Genomic DNA, 25,402 nt, shown 5'->3' with positions numbered 1-25,402 from the left:
TGGACCTGGGCACGACATTTAATGGGGGAATAAGGGGAAGGTCGGCTCTACTGATTGTTGTTTACATGCAATGGGACTGGGGAATGGGGGATTGGGGAAAGTTGGGGAGTATTGGAGAAAATAGGGGAATATTTACAAGCGGATATGGAGGCCAAATTCCATATTCGCAACATTGCACCCTTCTCTACCCTCGGGGCGTCCCGACCCGATAAATTTTTACCTACTTTAGTGTGGCACGCAATGTAGTTCCCTCTACTATTAACTCTACCCTGAGTGCGACAGTTTTACAGATATTCACAAATGAGTAAATATGTCCCCCTGCGACGTTGCACCCTTCTCCTCACAGAAACACACCCACAGGATAACCGAATCCGGAAAGAATCCTCAAACTAAACATACAGCCGGTAGGGAGCATTATTTACAAGATTACGCTGATATCTACACTACGATCCAGGACCTGTTTTTGGAGGAACACATGCAGATGTTATGCATAGAGAGAGCGCGCTTGCCAACATCGATACACCAACCCACGAGTGCTCTGTGGCCGACGGCCTTTAATAACGTGCAGAGCACCCTTTCCCAGCATCAAAAGCACCACCCCACCACCAATCGGTGCAGTCACCATTGTTCATTGGAATAAAAATAAATTCGACAACCCCTAACCCTGCAGGTGTCTCTTGCTCTTCGTGTGGCCTTCAGTGGTGTTAATTAACAGTGGTTCACCTTTATGGCATAGGTGCCACGTTGACCCATAGGTCCATCAACGGGTGGTGCTTGGCCGCAAACGAACTGCGGTCCATTGTGGGTGGCCACAAACATTGCGGTCCATATGGTGTATCGATCCCGGCAGCAAACAGCGAAAGTGCAGGCCCACAACTGCGCAGCCAGCACCTCTCTCTCCTCTCTCTCTACCCCAAAGCCAGATCCTCGGAGGTGGGAGACAAAAGAAGCAGACAAGTGAGTAAGGTGGTAAGGGCGCAAAAGTGCACGCAATGTAAGGTGATGCACACTGGGGGCACATGGGAACCAGGTGAGACAGGTACGTTCCTATCGTACGCCCCCCCCCTCCCACCAGGTAACCTACATGGCCCCTCCCTTACCCCTTACTGTATCCACAAAACACAACACTACCCATAAACATCTACTTTACAAATCAACAAACATCCCTACTGTCTTCCCCGTTCCTCCCATAAACCAAATTCGTCTTCTCTCCCTCCTAACCAATCAAATTTGCCATTTTCAACTCTCATCAAAATTTGCCATTTTCAACTCAACATCAAAATTTGCCATTACCAATTCATCATCAGTCCCTCCTAGGGAGGGAGAGATGGAATCACCCCAATGTCTCATCCACGTCGTGATGCGTCTCACAAATCCAACAGCAATTCTCATTTCTGCAACACAACAAAGAAAACACAGGTGTGGAGTCATCATCATCACCTCAGGTAAGTGGCTGCGTATGGTGCGACAGGTTCATCAATCCTAACTATTTCCTAAATGACTTTAACAACTTTACACTACCCGGGGTCTTTTTCCGGCCAACCCATTGGCCCTCTTACACTATGGGTTCTAAAAACCAACTCCCATTGGCCAAACTGTGGTGCTTTTCAATTTGGGGTCTCACTCCCCCGATTCATCTCCCGGTGCCCTCGTACAATTTCTGGGCTGTGGCGTGTACCTCTCCCAGTGGGTCTACCCACCTGCACCCCTCCACCACTGCAGTTGCCTCCGAGCTTACCTGCTCCTTACCCTAACCTATCTACCTGGGGAAGGCCCTCTGGCGCTCTCCCCACTCCGTGCCCTCTCTGGCACTGGGCTGCCCGATCCACACCCGGGATCCTCAGGCACCCACTCACAACTACCGGCTCCCAGAGCCCACCTGCGGCCTCACCTGGCCGACATCCTCACAGTGGTGGAGTGCCCAACCAACTACACACACTAACAGGCTACACGCCCAGCCATTTCCACAACACTAATGCACCCATTCACAACACCATTCTGCAACCGCACCACAAGTGCCAATATCCAACCACAATTTACCTGTACCCTCTACCTAACACTTACACTACCCGCCCCCGGGTACTCGTGAAAGGGGGTCCACTCTTCCCCCATCCACACCTTCGCACCATGCACACCACTCCGTACCACTTACTCCAACTCTCTCCACACACCTGTACTTGCACACCTGTGCTCTCACACCTGGTGCCACCTGCACCCTTCTCTCCCCAAGCGCATTCGCGCTGATCCACAACACTCACTACTCATACACTGCTCCACACACCTGTCCAGTTGCACACCTGTGCCATCACACCTGTTCAATTCTCACACACACAGCATCATCTCAGCTAACTACTCCCTTCTGAAACTTGCGCTTCCCAGTCGTCCCTTTAAACTATTGCGCTCCCACGTCATTATCATCCACACTAATCTACCTGCGTCCCCACTACAGGTATCAGTCACTAACTAAACTTAACGTTACCTAATGTCATCTTCTAGGGCCCTATTGATATAACCTAACCCACCCGGGCTAGTTTTCACTGCCATACACCCCATAAACTATTGCTCCTTTGCCCCCCCCACATGGGAAGGGTGGCAAGGATGCCATCCCACCACATCGGGGGCCTCTCACTACCAATTTTGCACATCAAATTTCAACAAATCCAAAATTTGGCCAATCACTGCCCATCATCTGCCAATCACTACTGCCAATCCCTTGCCAATCATCAAATTTTGTTTTTCTCTAATTTTGGGTCCAAAACACTAACCTCATCACCCAGTCTACTCACTAATACCTCTCGGTGCGCCAATTCCCGTTCAAAGCCAGGCTTCGTAAAGCCAAGCCATGAATGCTGGTTGTTCTGTGCCAGCGGTTGGATACGTCCGGCACTCGGTGCAGGGAAGGAGGTTTACCCGGCCCGAGATCCCACGCACCTTCTCGGCACGGAACCATCCAATGTCCCGATCTCGACCTGCCGGAATTCCTCAACAAAAAGTGGTCGCCATGACGACTCTTTCTATCGGGCCGCCCGCTCCGCCTAGTGGAGCACGGACGTTCAAAGCGAGGCCCAGCACGGATCGCGCACGGCGGTCCTTTCGAACCCGCCGTGGCTCGGATCCCCGCTGGTTCTCGCGGCACGCGAAACCCGGCACGCACCGAGGGCCCGCTTCGGCTAAAAGTCGACCTAACCTTTAACCCGGTCACCGTCGATGCTTCACCTGCTTGCTTACACCCCGCAGCCCGTTCCTTGCTCACACATCCAGCCGTGCCCATGCTCCTCGTACCTTTCCTTACACACCCAGGTACACCCATTCCACTCACAGCCTTGGTCACACACCTGACCACCGAACACTTTGGCACACATTCGTTGCTCGCACACCTCACCAATACACCGCTTCGCACCCCCTCCTCGGTCACCTCCTCTGTGACAATCACAGGTGTGCTCTCATTCGCACACCCAACCACGTGCCTCACCACCAACTCCAGCGTGCATTCCCACTCACGCTCTACCATTCCAGGTGTGCATCCTTCCATCCCAGGTGTACATCCTCGCTCACCTGTCACAACTAACTCACGCTCCATGTCTCTCTCACTACTTTCACCTCCATTCCTGACAGCGCACTCACCCTTACTCTTGACAGCACACTCTTTCCCCATGCACCTGTCCGTCACACACCTTTCTCGCGCACACTCTCCCGTCACACCCTCTGTAACACTCACCACAGGTGGACACTCTTCCTTACTTCTGACAGCGCACTCTTTCCTCATGCACCTGTCCGTCACACACCTTTCTCGCGCACACTCCTGCGCACACTCTCCCGTCACACCCTCTGTAACACTCACCACACCGCGCTCCCATGTGCTCCCTCGCACACGCGCTACGACCGACTCACTCTCGCCAGCACCCTCACTACTCCTTGGCACGCACTTTTTCCTCACACACCCCAGAGTCGGACTTTCTCGCACACCTCCTCTTTCGCTCACCAGACCTGTCGCACACTTCACCAACGGCCTCTCACGAACACCCGGGTCCATCTCGACCCCCAAGCTTATTAAATCCCCTGGCGCATCATACGCACGACCATATTGGTCACCACTTACACCTGGTCCTCTTCCTCTTCGCTTCTCCTCCATCACCTGCGAATCCCTCATCCGGTTAATGAGCACATCATCACGATCCAAACACAGACTTTGGACCAATTCTTTTATCTCCTCTTTTATCTCTTTCTTATCCCCTCTCCGTCGCTTCTTAATTTCACTCATCCCTTCTTCCACTTCTTCTAATTTGTGCTTCACCTCTTTTATTCCCCGGTACGTCTCCTCAAGCTCGTCCTCCAAGGCTACCTTGACCGTTTCCAGGTGCGTCCTCACCTGCCGGTCCTTCGTCTCCATTACCTCTACCACCTCGTCCAACCTCGTTGTCAGTCCCTCACGTACCATCTGACATTGCCTCTGTGTCGCTATCAAGTCGTTTTTAATTTCTTTTTGTGTCGCCTTTAAACCTCCTAATACCGCAGTGTTCCTTTGAACCTGCTCCACTAACTCCGTCTGTCCCACCGTCAGCTGCTCCACCTCCTGCGTCAGGTCCTCTATGCCCCCTTGCAATTTTACAGTCCCCTTTCTCACCTCTTTCTCCATGCGCTCCTTACAGTGCCTCACCTCCTCGCGCACTCCTCCGACCTCCTCACTCACTCCTCTTCTGATCTCCTCTCCCATCACTTGCATCTCCTGCCCAGATGCCACCCTCATCTGCTCCATTTCCTCCCTGTGAGCATCCAGTTTGGTTTCTACCCCCATTCTGACCCCCTCTATCTGCTGCTCCATTTGTTTAACTTCCCTTTCCGCTTGGTCCCTCATGTCCCTCAATTTGCCTTCCATACTGTTTTCTAACCCCTCTAACCCATTTTTCACTCCCTCTATCTGATTCTCCTGGGCAGCCATTCTATTTTCTACCCCCGTTAACCCATGTTTCACCTCTTTTATCCCGTTGTCTAACCCCTCAAAATTATTGTCTAACTTCCCAATTTTCTTGTCTAACTCCTCAAAATTATTGTCTAACTTCTCACCGGTACCCCTCGCTTCGTCCCTCATTACCCCCATTTGGTTTCCCAAGTCATTCCTCAGGTCTTCACTTGTCTGGACCATGAGCGCCTTTATTTGTTCCATAAATAGGCCCCAATCCATCGGCGGCGCTGCTACGGTCGCGGGCGCGGTGACCAGCGAGGCGCCATTTTGTGCGTTTGCTACCCCCGCTGTTTCGCTCTCCTCACGTGTCTCAATTTGGTCCTGGACCGACCCTGCTTCACTCTCCCCTACCGGACCCCAGCCGTCTTGATCCGCCATAGCGCGACTTTCAAAATTCGGGTTTTGTAAAACAAAACAAATTTCGGCCGCTCCAAATTTTGACCAAATTTTTTTTTTTTCCTCTATTCGTTTTTTTTTTTTTTTTCAAAATTTGGTCGGGCCTCGAATCTCACTCCCGACACCAATTGTTACAGACGTGGCTTGGATGTTATTTACCGAGCGGTTTTATGGTATGACCACGTCTGCACAAGTTACCCGATTGTGCCCGAACGTTGACTAGTCGCGCGATGCTGGCTCAATAAGAAAAAGAAGACACCCGGCTGGATTACAATAACACAATACGACACCAATGTTTCAATTATCAAGACCTCCGGAGGAGATTATATTCGTACGGAAAGGTCAGATTACAGGGGCTAGAGGTATAATCACAGAAAGACAGGCACTTAGACACACTCTTATATTAACCCCGGACAGACGACAGACAAACGGGACAACGGCTGACTCACACGGGGGTTGATGACAGGAAAGCGGGTATCGATGGCTCCAGGTCCTCCTGGGCTCGGGGCAGGGTACAGTACGGTCCGGTCCGGTCCAAAGATGCGGGGAGGTATCGTCGCGCTGGGGGTGGCGGTGGCTTCTCTCTCCAAGCTGAGGCGCATCTCACGTCACATCCGGCGCGGGGCCGCGTATATCCGGCGGGGAGTGACACGCCCTCGGCTCGTTAGCTCCGCCCCAGATGGAATCGGCACGTTGCTTCTCATTGGGTGCGTGGGGGGGTTACTGGCTCCGCCCCTGACGAGGAGCTGACAGCCAGCCCCTTCGGGGTAACGCCGTGGAGCGCATGGTCATGGCGGGTAACCGAGCCGGTGTGAGGACGCACACTCCCCGCCCCTCTGTTGTTGTAGTCGTAGTTGTAGTTGTAATTGTTGTTGTAGTTGTTGTTATTGTTGTTGTTTGGGGAAGAAGATGGGAGGAGGTATGGGAAAGGTCCTAAACTCACTACTGATGCCATATAATCACATTCTGGTGCAACGAAGAGTCATAATTAATGGAAACGAGGCCTTAACTGACATAGATTAAGAATAACTAGGAAGATGTCCGAAAGTTGTCTACGTGTGGTGCGGTGGACCTGGGCACGACATTTAATGGGGGAATAAGGGGAAGGTCGGCTCTACTGATTGTTGTTTACATGCAATGGGACTGGGGAATGGGGGATTGGGGAAAGTTGGGGAGTATTGGAGAAAATAGGGGAATATTTACAAGCGGATATGGAGGCCAAATTCCATATTCGCAACATTATATATATATATACTGTATATATATATATATACTGTATATATATATATATATATACTGTATATATATATATATAGACTGTATATATATATATATATATACTGTATATATATATATATACTGTATGTATATATATATATATATATATATATATATATAGACTGTATATATATATATATAGACTGTATATATATATATATATATACTGTATATATATATATATACTGTATGTATATATATATATATATATATATATATATATAGACTGTATATATATATATATATATACTGTATATATATATATATACTGTATGTATATATATATATATATATATATATATATATATATATATATATATATATATATATATATATATATATATATATATTGTTGCGGATATGAGGACTGTATTTTTTTTTGATTGTGTGGATTATTGTTATTATTATTCTGCGCCTCCTGCCTCCGGAGCTGTGTAAAGGTCAAAGGGCGTCCCATAATTAGTCCATAAAGCATCCACACCACAGCCAATCATAGAATACCCCTGTTCAATAGTTATATCTTATTATGTGTTTTAGGGTAAGGCTGTGTCTCCCATTAATTGAAATACTCCATTGCACCAGTGAAAGAGATAGATTCCCTTCATTCCCACTCCCAAAACTTGCATTCCACCTTTTCGTCAATTGCCATTCGCATTGCCAACTGCATTTTGGGCGGTTTTCTCTTCATCCGCCATTGACCACGAGGCAGGGTTGGGGAAGAAAGGCGGGTCCCCACCTCGTCATAGAGGGGAGGAGTGAGTCAGCCCCACTCAACCAACCACGAACAAGGGGTTGGACTTGGAGAGGGTGTGGAGAGAAACATCGAGGAGGTTCGCGAAGGTTGAGGGGCGGGGCCTATATAACCCGCAGGCAGGGCATTTCCCGAGCGGCAGAAGAGAGATGAGCTTTTACAGAGAGGCGAGAGGGAGTCCAAGGAGTTGAGTCCGAGAGAAGTCCAGAGTTGCGCTGCAGATCGAGCCACCGAAACTGCACTTACTGCAGCTCGAGCCACCGCAACTGCATTTTCCTGCAGCTGGAGCCACCGAAACTGCAGCCACAGCAGCGTGAGGCCTGGACGGCAGTTTGGAGCAGGGCCGCGAAGGAGCGGCGGCTGCCCACGAGTCGATCGGTTGCAGGACCAGTTGGACCTCCCTATCCCGCAGCCATCCATCCATCTCCCGCCAGTCCTATCATCATTCCCCGCGTGAGTCTCTCCTTGTTTGTTCTGTCCCTGGGTTAATTAAGACTGTAGGTAAGCTAGCGTTGCACTGTGTATCTAATCTCGTCTGTAAATAAACGTGACTGCTTTCTTCCTACTTATATGTGTAAATAATAAATCCAATTACTCTTCTGTACGTCTTCTTCCTCTTTGTATTCGGTCGCTTTAGAGTTTTCCCGATTGAATAGCGGTGGCGCGATCCGGCCAAAGTTTGGGGCAAATCGGGTATTAATCAAGGAAGCACTGTTCGGTCGCGGTAATACCACCGCTCGGTCAAAATAACATCTTTAACCGCGTCCGTAACAATTGGTGTCTGGGAGTGAGATACGGACCCGAAGCGCGCTTAACGCGCTCAAAATTACAAGCTGCTGGAAATTTGTGTTGTTTTACAAAAACCCGAATTTTGAAATCGCGCCATGGCTGGTCAAGGCGATCGGATGCCGGTGGGTGAGCTAGAGATAGACGGGGTGGAATCGACCCAGGACCTCGGGGAAATGTATATGGAGGATGTGGTTGAGGGGGTATCAGACGCGCAAAATGGCGCTCTCGCGCACGAGGTTTCAGGCGCGCAAAATGGCGCCTTTGCGCACGCGGTTACAGCGGCACCAAATCTAGCCGCGCCCGTGACCGTAGCAGCGCTGCTGGGGGATTCGGACCTGTTTGTGTTACAAATGGGAGCCCTTATGGGCAGGCTAGAAGCCAAAATGGGGAACCGGCTGGATGCTCAGAGTGAGCAAATAAGGGCTCAGAGTGAGCAATTGGGGGTAATGGGGGGCAAAATGGGGGGCAAAATGGGAGAAATGGGGGAACGGCTAGAAGCTAAAATTGAGGGGTTAGACAATAATCTTAAGGGATTAGACAAGAAATTTGAGGGGTTAGACAATGGGATAGAAGGGGTGAAAGATGGGTTAACGGGGGTGGAAAATAGAATGGCTGCCCAGGAGAATCAGTTAGAGGGGGTGAAAAATGGGTTAATGGGGTTAGAAAATAGGATGGAAGACAAATTGCGGGAAATAGGGGAGCAATCCGCCCGGGAAATCGAACAGATGGGGAACCAGATAGAGGAGGTGAAAATTGGGTTAGAAAGTAAATTGGATGCTCAGAGGGATGAATTGGGACAGATGAGGGTAGCATCTACAAAAGAGAGGGAGGAGATGAAAGAGGAGATACGACGAGGTGTAAGTGAGGAGGTCTCGGGGGTACGCGAGGAGGTAAAGCGAGGTGAAAAGCGTATAGAGAAAGAGGTGAGGAATAATACGGCTAGGTTACAGGGGGGAATAGAGGGTCTGACGAAGGGAGTAGAACAGCTGACAGTGGGACAAAAGGAACTAGTGGACCAAGTGGAAAAGAACATGGCAATAATCGGGGGGTTAAAAGCGACACAAAAAGACATTAAGAACGAATTAATAGCGACACAGAAGGAATGTCAGATGGTACATGAGGGGTTGACGAAGAAGTTGGAAGAGGTGACAGAAGTAATGGAGACGAAGGACCGAGAGGTGAGGACGCACATAGAAACGGTTAAGGTGGCGTTAGAGGAAGAGATAGAGGGGGCGCACCGGGAGATGAAGGAAGTAAAGGAAAAATTAGAGGAGGTGGAAGAAGGGGTGAGTGAAATTAAGAAGAGACGGACAGAAACTAAGAGAGAAATACGGGAGGAAGTGATGGAATTGGTACAAGGTCTGTGCTCGAATCGTGATGAGGTGCTCACTAACCAAATAAAGAGTTTGCAGGTGGCAGAGGAGGTGCGGAGACGAGGTGCCAAGGTGAGTGGCGATATAATCGGAAATGTACATGATGTGAGGGGAGCTTCAGTCGGCTTGGGGTTGTTGTGGACCCGGGTGTTCGTGAGAGGCCGTTGGTGGTGTGCGACAGGTCTGGTGTGCGAAAAAAGAGGTGTGCGAGAATGTCCGACTCTGGGGTGTGTGAGGAAAAAGTGCGCGCCGACCAGTGAGTGTGCTGTCGTGAGTGAGTTGGTCGAAGCGCGGGGTGGTGAGTGTTACGGAGGAAGTTACGGGAGAGTGTGCGCTAGAGGATGCGCGAGAAAGGTGTGTAACGGACAGGTGCATGGGAAAAGAGTGCGCTGTCAAGAGTAAGGGAGAATGCACGCCTGTGGTGAGTGTTACAGAGGATGTAACGGGAGAGTGTGCGAAAGAGTGTGCGCGAGAAAGGTGTGTAACGGACGGGTGCATGAGGGAAGAGTGCGGTCAAAAGTAAGGGTGAGTGCGTTGTCAAGAGTGGTGGTAAAAGTAGTGAGTGACACGGAGCGTGAGTTGGTTGTGACAGGTGAGCGAGGATGTACACCTGGAATGGAAGGATGCACACCTGGAAGGGTAGAGCGTGTGTGGGAATGCACACTGGAATTGGTCGTGAGGCACGTGGTTGGGTGTGCGAGTGAGAGCACACCTGTGATTGTCACAGAGGAGGTGACCAAGGAGGGGGCGCGAAGAGGTGTGTTGGTGAGGTGTGCGAGCGACGAATGTGTGCCAAGGTGTTCGGTGGTCAGGTGTGTGACCAAGTCTGTGAGCGGAATGAGTGTACCGAGGTGTGTAAGAGAAGGTACGACGAGGAGCATGGGAACAGCTGGATGTATGAGCAAGAAAGGGGTAGCATATGCGTGTAAGCATGCAGTTGAGGCATCGACGGTAACTGGGTTGGCGGTTAGAACGACATTTAGCCGAATCGGGCCCTCGGTGCGCGTCGGGCAGCTTCGCGTGCCGCGAGAACCAGCGGGGATCCGAACCACGGCGGCTTCGAAAGGACCGCCGTACGCGATCCACGCTGGGCCTCGCTTTGAACGGCCGCGTCCGTGCTCCACTAGGCGGAACGGGCAGCCCGATAGGAAGGGTCGTCATGGCGACCACTTTTTGTTGAGGCTTTCCGGCAGGTCGAGATCGGGCCATGGGATGGCTCCACGCCGAGGTGGTGCGTGGGATCTCGGCCCGGGTAAACCTCCTTCCCTGCACCGAGTGCCGGACGTATCCAACCGCCGGTACCAAAGAACCCGCATTCATTGCTCGGCTGTACGAAGCCGGGCTGTGGACGTGAATTGGCGCACCGAGAGGATCTAATAAGTAGACGGGTGATGAGGTTAGTGTTTTGGACCCAAAATTAGAAAAAGGCAAAATTTGATGATTGGAATAGAATTGGCAATAAATGGAAAATTTTTGATTGGTTGAAATTTGGTGTGCAAAATTGATAGTGGGACCTCCCCGATGTGGTGGGATGGCCAATCCACCATCCCTCACTGTGGGGGGCAAAGGAGCACTAGCTTATGGGGTTTATGGCAGTGTAAGCTCGCCGAGGGAGGGTTTGGATAATGTGTAGGGATCTAGCGAAGATGACATTAGGTAACGTTAAGATTAGTTAGTGACTGATACCTGTAGTGGGGACGCAGGTAGATTAGAGTGGATGATAATGACGTGGGAGCACAATAGTTTAAAGGGACGACTGGGAAGCGCAAGTTTCAGAGGGGAGTAGTTAGATGAGATGATGCCGTGTGAGTGTTGGAGGTGTATTCAAGTGTATCGAGCAGTGTGTGAGGATTGAACAGGTGTGATTGCACAGGTGTGCAACTGAACAGGTGTATGGAGCAGTGTAGGAGGGAGTAGTGGTGATTGCGTGTGGTGTTGACCAAATGGTCCAGGAAGAGGAGGAAGGTGCAGGTGGCACCAGGTGATTGCACAGGTGTGCAACAACAGGTGTATGTGGCTATGTGGAATAAATGGTAGTGTGGAATATCTGGAGTATTGGAATGGATGGTCGTGGAGTGAGTATGGTGGGAAATTATGGAGTGGAGTGGATGGTGCGAAGGTGTGAATGGGGGAAGAGTGGACCCCCATCACGGATACCCGAGGCGGGTAGTGTAAGTGTAAGGTGGAGGGTATAGGTAAATTGTGGTTGGATATTGGCATCTGTGGTGCGGGTGAGAGAATGGTATTTGGATGGGTGCATTAGTGTTGTGGAAATGGCTGGGCGTGTAGCCTGTTAGTGTGTGTAGTTGGTTTGGGCACTCCACCACTGTGAGGATGTCGGCCAGGTGAGGCCGCACGTGGGCTCTGGGAGCCGGTAGAGTTGTGTGGATGGGGCCCGAGGATCCGGAGGACGGACCCGGGTAGCCCAGTGCCAGAGGGCACCAAGGGGTGACAGAGCCAGGAGGGGCCTTCCCCAGTTAGATAGGTTAGGTTAAGGAGCAGGTAAGCTCGGGTGGCAACTACAGTGGTGGAGGTGTGCAGGTGGGTAGACCTGCTGGAAGAGCTACACGTCACAGCCCAGAAATTGTGCAAGGGCACCGGGAGATGAATCGGGGGAGTGAGACCCCAAATTGAGAAGCACCACAGTTTGGTCAATGGGAATTGGTTTTTAGAACCCATAGTGTAAGTGGCCAATGGATTGGCAGGGAAAGACCCCGGGTAGTGTAAAGTGTGTTAAAGTCATTTAGAGGATAGTTAGGAAGAAGGATCTCCTCGCACCATCTGCATCCACTCACCTGAGGTGACAGGTACCTCCACACCATGCCAGGTTGTTTAATTATTTTTATTGTGCAGATGTTTGGATTGTGAGACGCATCATGACGTGGGTGTGACATTGTGCTTGATGTTCCATCTCTTCCTCCTTATGAGGATTGATGATGAATTGGGTGATGGCAAATTTTGGTTAGAGGGATTGTGGAGACGAATTTGGTATAAGGGAAATATGTGGAGATGTGACAGTAGTGACGAATTTGTAAATGTGTAGATTTTTGTACATATGGGGTAAGGGCAAGGGTAGTGTAGGTGACAGGGGGGTGACGTACGGTAGGGACGAGCTTTCTCACTTCGCCCTCCGTACGCATTTCGCCTTGCATTGCCTTATTGATGTGTACCCTTGTGACCTTACCCCTCGCTCATTTGTCTCTTTTGTCTCCCACATGACCTGTGCGCCATTGGGCGCCGAGGGGAGCATGCGTGAGTCCTCCATTGTGCGCCCGGAATTCCCAGAACCAGCTGTCTGCATCGATGCACCACATGATGGACCACATGTCGGTGGCCGAGCACCACTTATGGACCCCATGGGTTGGGGCATGGCCCCTCTGCTGGAACCGGCCATGAGGGCCCGAAATCTTGCTGGCGGACCTTGGCCACAGGGCACCGATGCCCCACAGGTGAACCACACTAGTCGGCCCTGTGGGCCATAAATAAATAAAAACGGACACATTAGGTGCATTCTTTTATTGCAAATAGGCCGCCAGCAAGGGAAGATGACAACACCAGGAAAATAATGATAGCCAGCAGAGGGAGCCGAAGAGCAAGAGACCACCTGCAGGGTTAGGGGTTGTTGATTTATTTTTATTATTGAACATGCATTGAACACTGATGAACTGTGGTGACTGCACCGATTGGTGCTTGAGGGTGTGTTGGTGCGTTTTTGGGTGCTTTCATGGTGTGTCGATGCAGAGCAGACTGTCTCCCCCCCAGAAAGAACAATTACAGGTCCTGGGTTAGTTTTGTAAATAAAAGCAGAGTCATTGTAAATAATGCTCCCCACCGTCAGTGTGCAGTTTGAAGACCATTCCGCAATTCGGTTAACTGTGGGCGTAAGTCTGTTAGGCAGGGTGCAATGGAGCAGCGGGACACATTTATTTATGTTTTAAAACTGTCGCACTCAGGGTCAGGTTAAAAGTAGAGGGAACTACACCTACGTGTCACACTAAATAAAAGTTGTAGGCCCGGGTCGTGCCTAAGAGGAGGGTGCAGTGTTGCGGATATGAGGACTGTATTTTTTTTTGATTGTGTGGATTATTGTTATTATTATTCTGCGCCTCCTGCCTCCGGAGCTGTGTAAAGGTCAAAGGGCGTCCCATAATTAGTCCATAAAGCATCCACACCACAGCCAATCATAGAATACCCCTGTTCAATAGTTATATCTTATTATGTGTTTTAGGGTAAGGCTGTGTCTCCCATTAATTGAAATACTCCATTGCACCAGTGAAAGAGATAGATTCCCTTCATTCCCACTCCCAAAACTTCCATTCCCCCTTTTCGTCAATTGCCATTCGCATTGCCAACTGCATTTTGGGCGGTTTTCTCTTCATCCGCCATTGGCCACGAGGCAGGGTTGGGGAAGAAAGGTGGGTCCCCACCTCATCATAGAGGGGAGGAGTGAGTCAGCCCCACTCCACCAACCACGAACAAGGGGTTGGACTTGGAGAGAAACATCGAGGAGGTTCGCGAAGGTTGAGGGGCGGGGCCTATATAACCCGCAGGCAGGGCGTTTCCCGAGCGGCAGAAGAGAGATGAGCTATTACAGAGGCGAGAGGGAGTCCAAGGAGTTGAGTCCGAGAGACGTCCAGAGTTGCGCTGCAGATCGAGCCACCGAAACTGCACTTACTGCAGCTCGAGCCACCGCAACTGCATTTTCCTGCAGCTGGAGCCACCGAAACTGCAGCCACAGCAGCGTGAGGCCTGGACGGCAGTTTGGAGCAGGGCCGCGAAGGAGCGGCGGCTGCCCACGAGTCGATCGGTTGCAGGACCAGTTGGACCTCCCTATCCCGCAGCCATCCATCCATCTCCCGCCAGTCCTATCATCATTCCCCGCGTGAGTCTCTCCTTGTTTGTTCTGTCCCTGGGTTAATTAAGACTGTAGGTAAGCTAGCGTTGCACTGTGTATCTAATCTCGTCTGTAAATAAACGTGACTGCTTTCTTCCTACTTATATGTGTAAATAATAAATCCAATTACTCTTCTGTACGTCTTCTTCCTCTTTGTATTCGGTCGCTTTAGAGTTTTCCCGATTGAATAGCGGTGGCGCGATCCGGCCAAAGTTTGGGGCAAATCGGGTATTAATCAAGGAAGCACTGTTCGGTCGCGGTAATACCACCGCTCGGTCAAAATAACATCTTTAACCGCGTCCGTAACAATATATATATATATATATATATATATATATATATATATATATATATATATATATATATATATATATATATATATATATATTGTTACGGACGCGGTTAAAGATGTTATTTTGACCGAGCGGTGGTATTACCGCGACCGAACAGTGCTTCCTTGATTAATACCCGATTAATACCCGATATGGTGGGTTTTTATATATATACACAGACTGGCATTTAATATGGAATTCTTTTTTTTTCTTGACTTGGGTTTACTTTCTGAACTCGGTATATCAATCTGGTGAGTTTCTTTCACGCTTCGGTGATTTATTTGTTAAAAGAACCATGTCACCGATTGTCTGTCGCAGCAAGAAGTCAATAACAGGATTATACCACAGGTGGCGTGACAAAATGTAAGGACAGGTACATTTGACGATTGGCTTCACAATCCGGTATATAAGGGTTGTTGCGTTCTTTATTAGTGGAAAACAACTACTGCACGTCTACAAAAGTTATTGCCGCTTCCCCTGGAGATGGTCCGTCAACTCGACAATGCTGTTTGTCATTTAGTGGTGGCTTTATGAAATTCCGGCATGAAACAGCGTGCTATTGCTTGGCAGTATGGCATCACTCAAGGTCAGGTGTCAAATATCCTGAAACGAAATGCTCAGAGGGGTGTCCCGACTCCAATACCGAGGCCAGGACGTCCGCGCAGATCCACAAGGAGGGATGATCGCCAGCTGCACGGGTTAGTCCGCAATGGCGGTACCAAGTCAGCTTAATCGGCTTAGGGCTGAGTGGCAGCAACTGACAAATGTGCCTGTATCCAGAAGGCTAGTCAACCAACGACTGGTTCAAGCAGGCTATCGTGCCAGGCGTCCCCTGAGAAAGCCACGTCTGACCAGACAACACCGCCAGCGCCGATTGCAGTGGGCCAGAGAGCACCGTCAATGGCAGCCAGGACACTGGAATCACGTGATCTTCAGTGACGAGTCCAGATTTCTGGTCTATCGTCAAGATGGCGGCGTCCGAGTGCGCAGACAAGTGCATGAAGCCTACAACGAAGATTGTATAGTGCCAGGAGTCCAAGCTGGAGGTTGTGGGGTGACCGTTTGGGCTGCTTTTCATGCAGGGGGCAAAACTGACCTGGTTGTTCTGAATGGAAACCTGAACCAGTTCAAGCACAGGGCCATTCTGGAAGAAACATTGCTTCCATTTGTTCGTGCAGCCTTTCGAGGAAACTTTGTCTTCCAAGATGACAATGCACGGCCTCATCGTGCTCGCATGATCCAACACTTTCTTGCTGACCGTGGTGTAGAGCATATGGAGTGGCCTGCCATGTCCCCGGATATGAATCCGATGGAGAACTTGTGGGCAGAATTAATGCGTCAAATCGACAACTTGGACCAGCAGCCTGCCTCTGTGCGTGAATTGCAGCAGGCTATTGTAACTGCATGGCAAGCGATTCCTGTCCAAACCTTGGCAAATCTCGTGAACAGCATGCCTCAATGTGTACGTGCTCTCCTGAATGCTCGTGGGGGTTACACGAAGTACTGAACTGTAATTTTATTGTCCGTAATCCCAGTCGTAATTTAACTTTTGTTTTTGTTATAAATTTTTTTGACTAATGTGCAAAATAAAGAGATACTTCTGGAAAACGCACAGAGGTTTAACACAGTACTGTCCGTGAATTGAGTTCGATATCAGTTTACATCACTTTCAAGGATCAATTTATTTGCTTCGAAATGTCAAATGTGGTTTTTGTTTCTTTTAAAGGTCACATTAACAAAATCTAGAATAATTTCAACAAAATTCCAATGAACTTTTGGTTCTCAGTCACATTGAAAAGTAAGTTCACCCCCACAAAAAAAATATTCCATATTAAATGCCAAGTCTGTGTATGTGTGTATATATATATATATATATATATATATATATATATCTATATATATATATCTATATATATATATATATATATATATCTATATATATATATATATATATATATCTATATATATATATATATATATATATATATATATATATATATATCTATATATATATATATATATATATATCTATATATATATATATCTATATATATATATATATATATATCTATATATATATATATATATATATATATATATATATATATATATATATATATCTATATATATATATATATATATATATATATATATATATATATATATATATATATATATATATATATATATATATATATCTATCTATATATATATATATATATCTATCTATATATATATATATATATCTATATATATCTATATATATATATCTATATATATCTATATATATATATCTATATATATATATATATATCTATATCTATATATCTATATCTATATATATATATATATATATATATCTATATATCTATATCTATATATCTATATATATATATATATATATATATATATATATATATAAATAAATCCATATACCCAGGGGGCCAAATGGGTTTAACAGACACGGTGTGCTGTAAAAGGTTAAAAAAATTTAACATAAATATATGATTTTCCAAACACTTTAATGACTGGCCCAATCTTATGGCTTGCAAGGGAACTGCAGTTGGCACAGGCTGTCATAATTACTTGATTATGGTCTATTTGGGTTGCTAGAACTAACTTTTCCATTCGTGGGACATAGATAAACCATAATGGCTGATCACCGCTGAAGGCGCCGTATTCCCGTATGGGATCATGTTGTTTAGAGGCTTCCTACAGATTTCTAGTAGCTTATTGTCAAGGTTGTCCATATACATTTTGTTCCTAGATATGTATAGATATGATTTTTGGCAGCCATCCTTTCACAGCATGCCATGTCAGTTTTTCAAAAAAAAAAAACTGGTTTGGCCCCCTGGGTAAGTGTTTAAACATGAGTAACGAAGCGAAAGGACCAACCCCATTGCGTGGATTTCTTCCCCTAGCCACGGCAGATATCGCGGTATTTGCATAGAGTGATGTGATTGGCTGCATAAATCAGATTAATAACTTTCGGTCGAAGAGAGCATGAAGAAGAGGTAACAAATGTACATGACGCACCCGAGACTGCAACCCAACCTCAAAAAACAGGCGTCATCAGCAGGTGTACATTCCCCTTTTGGATGCCTTAACTGCAGAGTTAGAGAGACAATTCTCAAAAGAATCAATGGAAATTGCTGAAGCATGTGACTGAGTGTTAAGATGTCACACAAATGTTATTCATCCACATACACTCTTCTGAATGAGCGTTAAGATGTCACAACAATGCCATTCAACCACATCCACTCTTGTGACTCAGTGTTAATATGTAGTGTTAAGATTACTAGGGGGCCCGTTGGTCCATTGAACCAGATTTTCATACATTGCAATAGTATGTAATTAATTAATAGATATTTATGTAATTAAGACATAAAAAGTATGACACACACACATACACACCTCATCCATTTATAGTAGATTCAGTAGAAGACAATGTTTATATTTGTGTATCACCGGGGAGACATGATTCACAAAGTGCTCCGATTTTTTTTTTTTTTCAAGATTTTTTTTGTTATGCTAATATTGGTGGTAGCCAGTAAACGTGTCAAATAATTAGGTTAAAACAAAAAACAAGGGTGGTTAAATAATGAAAATAAACTGTACTTGTGATTTCACGTACACTGTAAATACACAAACAAACGGTAATTTTGAAAATTAGACCTAGCTACCCACTATAAATAATAAGCCCTCTGCCCCCCCCCCCCTGACCCCTCCCCCCCAAATAGAGAAGTCAAACTATGCCTATGCTTCATCTATTGTTCCTTCTATCCTTACAAGTCTCCCAGTACTTGCCACTGAAAAGCATCCCTTTAGCATGATGCTGCCATAACATGCATGCTTCATGGTATGGATGGTGTTAGATGGGTGATGAGCTGTGCTTGGTTTCCGCTAGACGTAGCGCCTTGCATTCAGGACTAAGAGTTAAATTTTCGTCCAATCAGACCACAGAATATTTTACCTCATGCTTTGTGTATTTAACATGCCTTTTTGCAAACTCCAGGCAAGCTGTCATGTGTCTTTTTCTCAGGAGTGGCTTCCGTCTGGCCACTCTCCGATATAGCCTACATTTGTGAAGTGCTGCAGAGACTGCTATGTCCTTCTGGCAGGTTCTCCCATCTCAGTCAAGGAACTCTGTAGTTCTGTCAGTGTTCATTGGGTTCTTGTTCACCCCCCCCCCCCCCCCCCCGACAAGTCTTTCTTGCCTGGTTGCTCAATTTGGTCGAACTGACAGCTCTAGGAAGAGTCTGGATTGTTCCATATTCTTTCCATTTCCCAATTATGGAGCTCACTGTGCTCTTGGGAACTTTCAACACTCCAGAAATAGTTTCATCCCCTTCCCTAGATCTATGCCTCCTCACAATTCTATCTCGGAGTTTTATGGGCAGTTCCTTGGACTTCCTGGTAGAGTTTCTGCTTTGACATGCACTGTCAAATGTGGAACCTTCTATAGAAAGGTGTGTTTCTTTCTAAAGCATGTACAAATAATTGAATTGGCCACAGGTACACTCCAACCAAGTTGTGGAGACATCTCAAGGATGATCAAATGAAATTGGATGCACCCGAGCTCAATTTGGAGTGTCATAACAAAGAGGTTGAATACTTATTAACTGAAGACATTTTAGCTTACCATTCTTAATTAATTTGCAAGAAATTTTAAAGAAAAATTCCACTGTGACATTATGGGGTATTATATGTCGATCAATAAAATAAAATTTATCAATAAAATAAAATCAATAAAGATCAAATTGAGATCAATAAAATCTCAATTTAATCCATTATAAATTCAGGCTGTAAGACAACAAAATGTAAGAAAAGTCAAGGGGTGTGAATACTTTCTGAAGGCACTGATGTACATTTGCTGCACAAATAATCCACCATCCACGCTCATCTTGGTCAATACCCATCTCATCATGATGAAGGGTAGTTACAGCTCTACAAATCTATGCTCTCTGTGACCTTGGTGAAGTGCGATGGGCAACAAATAATACTGTAGTATTGCATGCCTATTATTTCAAATATTTTTGTCCCGCACGTATTCCTACCTCCTCCCCATCTCCACCACCCACGGCTGTGTTCCTCAGTGCTCATCTCGTCATGAAGAGAGGAGTCGTGCTTTTGCATTTCTCTATCTCCCCATGTAGACCAGAACGTGGGACTGTTGGGCACTATAGTCTATGAATTATATTCAGTGGTTTCTGTAATGCTCATGCTAAATTACCCTAATTACCTGAGAGAAGAATGTTATCAGGTATGGGAAGAAAAAGATAAACTTTTAGGCAAGAACATTTAAAGAGTGATGTCCACAGAATGTAGTTTTTACTTGCTCAAAATGTCTTTGGTTGTGTGGCTGGTGATGTGCAAGGGAATTTTGGTTCTGGCCCACAATCAAAAACTTTTGGTGACCCAGGCTTAGTGGAACCGTTGCAGCAGTCTACAACAGGCATTTCAAGGCCGTTTTCCCTGCCAGAGCAGGGGTTAGCCTTGCGAGCCCCATGATGAGCCATATTGGATTTAAACTAATATCTTTTAAAAAACATCTTCTCCCAAACCACCAAATCGATTGACTCGAAACTTTGCAGCAGTCTATTGTAAGTATAATCTCTTTGGGAGAATTTCTGCCGATACCATTCCTTCTGTGCTTGAAGAGACATTTGTTTCCTGACCGCTTCACGTTAAAATGTGCAATAAGCAGCACATGGTAGGTGCAATCAACATGCTGCAAAATATGGCATTACTGCTGATGAGTCCCAAAGAGGGTTTCTTTGTTGACCTGACTTGCATAATACAATACTCTCCTGCTGGTTGGTGTATGAGGTGCTCTCTGGTGGATTGTTCGTTAGATCAACTCACGCTTCACATATTCATTTATATATTCTACCTTAAATTTAACTTAAATGGGTTGCAAAGAAAATTCCTATTAACGAGTTCACTCATTTTTTTTGTGTACATCTTTTTGTACATCTTTTGTGTACAATGTACATCTTTGATGCTCAAGATTTAAAAAATAAATTGCATATAATGCCTCAAGGGCAAAGAAATATTTTATGAATACCACCATCCATACAAAATTGGATAATCAAAAATGTTTTTATGCCTCCTCCCCTGAAGGTGGCCGGAGGCATGATGTTTTTGGGTAGTCCGTCCGTCCGCACGGGCTAAACCTCGTTTTTCTCAGCAACCACATGTCCGATTGAGATGAAACTTTCAGGATAGGAGTGACACCCATGCAGAATGTTTTATGATAATTGTGACGTCATAGGTCGTGGTATGGCAACCATCTTGGATTAAACACAAATTTATAATTAAAAAATTATTTCTTGTAACCCGATGAATGGAAAAATTTGAAACATGGCACAATGTCAAGTACTCCCAATGGGGAACAAAAGCATAATAATGATGACATCATGGGTGAATGGAAAACCAGCCACAAATGTTTTAATTTAATTCCTCATCCTAAAAATCTGAAATTGCATGCACATGATCTATGACCCATTTGTAATGAAATATTAAATTTATGACGACATAGGTCACATGGTTTGGCAGCCATATTGGATTTTACAAAACATCTCCCAAACCACCAAGTTTATTGACTCAAAACTTTACGCGTGTCACTGACTAGGCATGGCGATTAAAAGATGATCACGAAAACGTCATTGGTCACATGGTGTGGCAGCCATAATGGATTGAAGGAAAATATTAAACAATTATATCTGAAACAGATTACCCCATTGATGCGAAATTTTACAAACATCATCTAATACCATTGTTGCATATAGTTTGAAAATTATGTCGTAGGTCATGTGATTTGGCACCCATCTTGGATATAAAAACGAAACTTAAAAAAACTTCACAAACGTGATCCTCTTCCCATACATATGCAGAGTGTACATTTTTAAAGGTCATATGCCACGTGTTGTTGTGGCAGCCATATCAGCTTGAAATACGATATTTTTTTAAAATCCCTTCTCTGAAACCACTTCGCCGATCGAAGTGAAACCTGTTATGTCTGGTAAAAATGTGATACTTGAAAACAGCTGAAGGGATTTAAATCAAACTGGTTTTTTCAGGACAGTGAAATGAGGGCATCTACTAGTTGTGGGACTTTGTGGAGGTATATTGGCGACACAGTCGCATTGCTCTCGTTTTTTAATCTCATACCTACCTTGATCAATGCTCCACGTGTCTTTTACAATGGCCTTTCCATCAATTCGCTCAGCGCTTACACTCCGGGTCATTCCTGTTGCTCCTGGCCTGGTGACCAAAGTTGCTGACACCGTAGATGAAGTCACACAAGTGGAAGTTGAGGAAGATGGAATTGATGTGGGCTTGCCGGAGAGATTGCTGCAAGAAACCGAGCCTCTGAGAGACCGGTGTGTTGATGCAACTTTAGCTTGCTTACTGTATTTTGTGTTCTGCTGTTCACCATTCTGCAACAAACATGGTCCAAAAATGCAAGTCATGACATCACATAATGCCTTTTGCTTTTTAAATCTCAGTCAGTTCATTTTAAACAGGAGAGAAGACAAATGCACATTACCCAAACTTCCACACCATGTATCCTGAGGTTCAATTCCCTGCATGCATTTTTGTCGTGCTTTACTGTGCTTTCTCGTTATAATAATGCAATGTTGTGCTGAGGTGTCTATACTATCGCGGCAGCAAGCACTCTCAAAATGAATATCGCTTTGACGTGCTTTGTTTCACTGTCTTTTCATTATTCAAACTACTGCACCCTCTCTTCATGCATTATCAAGTGGCACGAAAAAAAAAAAAAAACCAAAAGTATAAACTGATGAAGAATTAAAAATATACTGTGCCTATAGAAAGTCTACACCCCTTTTCAAATTTTTCACCTTTTGTTGCCTTATAGCCTGGAATTAAATTGTATTCAATCAGACTTTTTACACCTTTATTTACACATCGTAACCCACTATTTCCAAGTGAAAAACAAATTCTACAACTTTCAGAAAATTAATTAAAAATACAAAAGCAGAATATCTTGGTTGGATAAGTGTCCATCCCCTTGAGTTCATACTTGGGGGAAACACCTTTGACAGCAATTACAGCTGTGAGTCTGTTGGGATCAGTCTCTACCAACTTTGCACACCTTCATTGGGAAATATTTGCCCATTCTTCTGTGCAAAACTGTTCAAGCATTTTCGCTCTTTCACGAGCCTCGATCTTGAATACAAAAAAGAAAAAGAAAAAAAGAAAAAAAAAGTGGAGTGGGAAACATTGATGAACAGCAATCTTCAGATCATGCCACAGATTTTAGATTGGATTTAGGCTGGGGCTGACTGGGCCACTCAAGGACATTTATCTTTTTGTTCCTTAGCCACTCCAGTGTAGCCTTGGCTGTGTGCTTCGAGTCGTTGTCATGCTGAAAGGTGACCTTCCGTCCCAATTTCAGCTTTCTTGCAGAGGTCAGCAGGTGTGCCTGTCGGATTTTTTGGTATTGTTACGTTTGTGGGGGTAGGTGATGACATACCCGAGTACAGATATGATTGTGTAGTATTAGCATGGACCGCGTGCGAGTAGGAAGCCCATCTCGATGTACATAAGTAGATAAAAACTGAGCTTAAGGGGTGTTCATGTGTCACCACACGGAGGGTGGTTTTGTGTTAGTTAAATAGGCCTTAAGGATAATTCCCAACGTGTGATTCTGTGATTGCCTCCTGTGATTTTCCCTCATGTTTTTATATTCACTCGGCCAGCCATGCAATTGGCCGCATTAACCACAATAACCGACATAGCATGGAACATTCCCGATCAGGCAATTAACCCCGCCCCACCAATCGACAAAGGAACAAGGCCACACCCCAACAGTGTGCCGAGTGGCGTGGAAATTATCGTGGTCGGCAGACCACACGCTGAGCTTCGTCATTCGTCGAACCCGACCATGGAGCAATTGAATGGAACTTGGCGATTGGTCAGGGTGACGTCGGTGTGAGTGTTTAGTGCAAGGTTTTTTTCCGGGAAGGTGTTTAGCGCAAAAAGAATTTTCACGCGCTTGGGATTCCAGTGTAACTCGGGCGTTTGTGGGAGGTCCGTGCTGCGCTGCGTGAGTGGAAATGGTGCGCGTGTGCGAACGGCGCCAGAGCGCGAGTGTGTTACCGAGTGTGAGCGTGAATGCACATCGGAGCGTGATAGTGAGGGTGAGAGTGACATGGAGTGTGAGTTGGTTGTGGCGAGTGTGCGAGAATGCACACCTGAGTTGGTTGTGGAGCGCGTGAGTGGGTGTGCAAAAGATTGCACACCCGTGGGTAGGTGTGCGCTGAGTGGGCGGATGCAGAAGTGCACACCCGGGAGTGTTACGAGGTGTGTAACAAAGGAGTGTGCGAGCAGCAAGTGGTGTGCACCTGAGTTTGGAGCGAAAGGGAATGCACGAGCGAGTGCAATGACGGAGTGTATGGAGTGTATGAGAGGCGGTGGAGCGCCGCGTTTGGTGAGTAAGGAACGGAACGCATGGCGAGAGCATGCAAGTGAAGCATCGACGTTAACCGGGACAGCGTTCAGGCCGACGAGTAGCCGACGCGAGCTTTCGGGGCGTGGTGCGCTTTGTGTGCTGCGGGGGCCGGCCGGGATCGTAGCCGTGTCGCTCCTGCAAGGAGCGCCGCGCACGATTCGGGCCAGGCTCCGCCCTGCACGGTCGGTGCCGTGCTTTGTTTGGCAAAGCGATCAGCCCGGTTCGAGAGGTAGGAAGGGTCGGAGCACCGCCCCCTTCTGGTGGCGGCGCTCCGGCCGGGCAAGGCTGGGCCACCGCGCATGGGAGCGAAAGGCCCTGCGTAGGGATGGTGCTTGGAGCCTTGGCCAGACAAAACCTCCTCCCCTGAATCGAATGCCGGACGGACCCAACCTGCAGGAGACTGACCATCCGCACAGATAGCCGGCTTTTCGAAGCCGAGCTGTGATGAGAATGTAATGACGTACCGAGTCCGAGAGGCTCAGAGTAGTGGACGGATGATAGTGATAGGGAAATTGATGGCAAATGGTATATGGTGTAGAGGGATGGTAGATCTCCCATCCCTCACATCGTATCTTTGGGCAAAGGAGCTATAGTTTATGGGGTATGGCGGTGAAAACCTAGCCAGGGAGGGCTTGGATAATGTTAGGATCTAGAGATGACCAGAGGAGACACGAGATTTAAGTAGCGACATTATACCTGTAGTGGGGACGTAGAGTAGGGTAGTTGGTTGATAACGACGAGGGATGTGCATAGTTTAATGGGATGACAGGGAAGCACTAATCTTAGAAGGGCAATAGTTAGCCAGATGATGCAGTGTGTTTGTAGTGAGGGTGATGAAATGAGGAATTGCGAATGTAAGTTCCCGGTAGTGCTGGTGATGAAATGAGGCAATGGTTTGGAGAAGTGATGTATGAGCAGAGCATTGTGGACAAGTGTAAGTGTGTGGGAGTGCATTGACTTGCATAGTGGCAAGTGAGAATGGTTGTGTGGAATAGGAATGAGAAGAGTGAATGGTCTGGAATGGATGGTGTGGAGTGGAAGTGTGGAATACGTGGAGTGGAGTGTATGGTGTGAAGGAGTGGATGGGGAAAGGATGGACCCCTTCACGAATACCCAGGGAGGGTAGTTTAAAAGTAGGTAGAGGG

General features: G+C 46.6%; 1 protein-coding gene across 2 annotated transcripts in view; it reads right to left on the bottom strand.

Annotated features, from left to right (window-relative positions):
* Positions 1-25,402, bottom strand: part of NEDD1 (NEDD1 gamma-tubulin ring complex targeting factor) — a 226,229-nt gene that overhangs the window by 94,444 nt on the left and 106,383 nt on the right. For both annotated transcript variants that reach the window (XM_078767272.1, XM_078767277.1), the window contains exon 8: positions 21,954-22,218. In XM_078767272.1, the coding sequence (XP_078623398.1) occupies positions 21,954-22,218 (265 nt within the window). The remainder of the gene's footprint in view (positions 1-21,953; positions 22,219-25,402) is intronic.

This window comes from Myxine glutinosa, chromosome 1, assembly GCF_964187855.1.
Source record: "Myxine glutinosa chromosome 1, kmMyxGlut1.1, whole genome shotgun sequence".
NCBI classification, from domain to species: domain Eukaryota; kingdom Metazoa; phylum Chordata; class Myxini; order Myxiniformes; family Myxinidae; genus Myxine; species Myxine glutinosa.
This window is presented reverse-complemented; position numbering and strand designations above follow the sequence as displayed.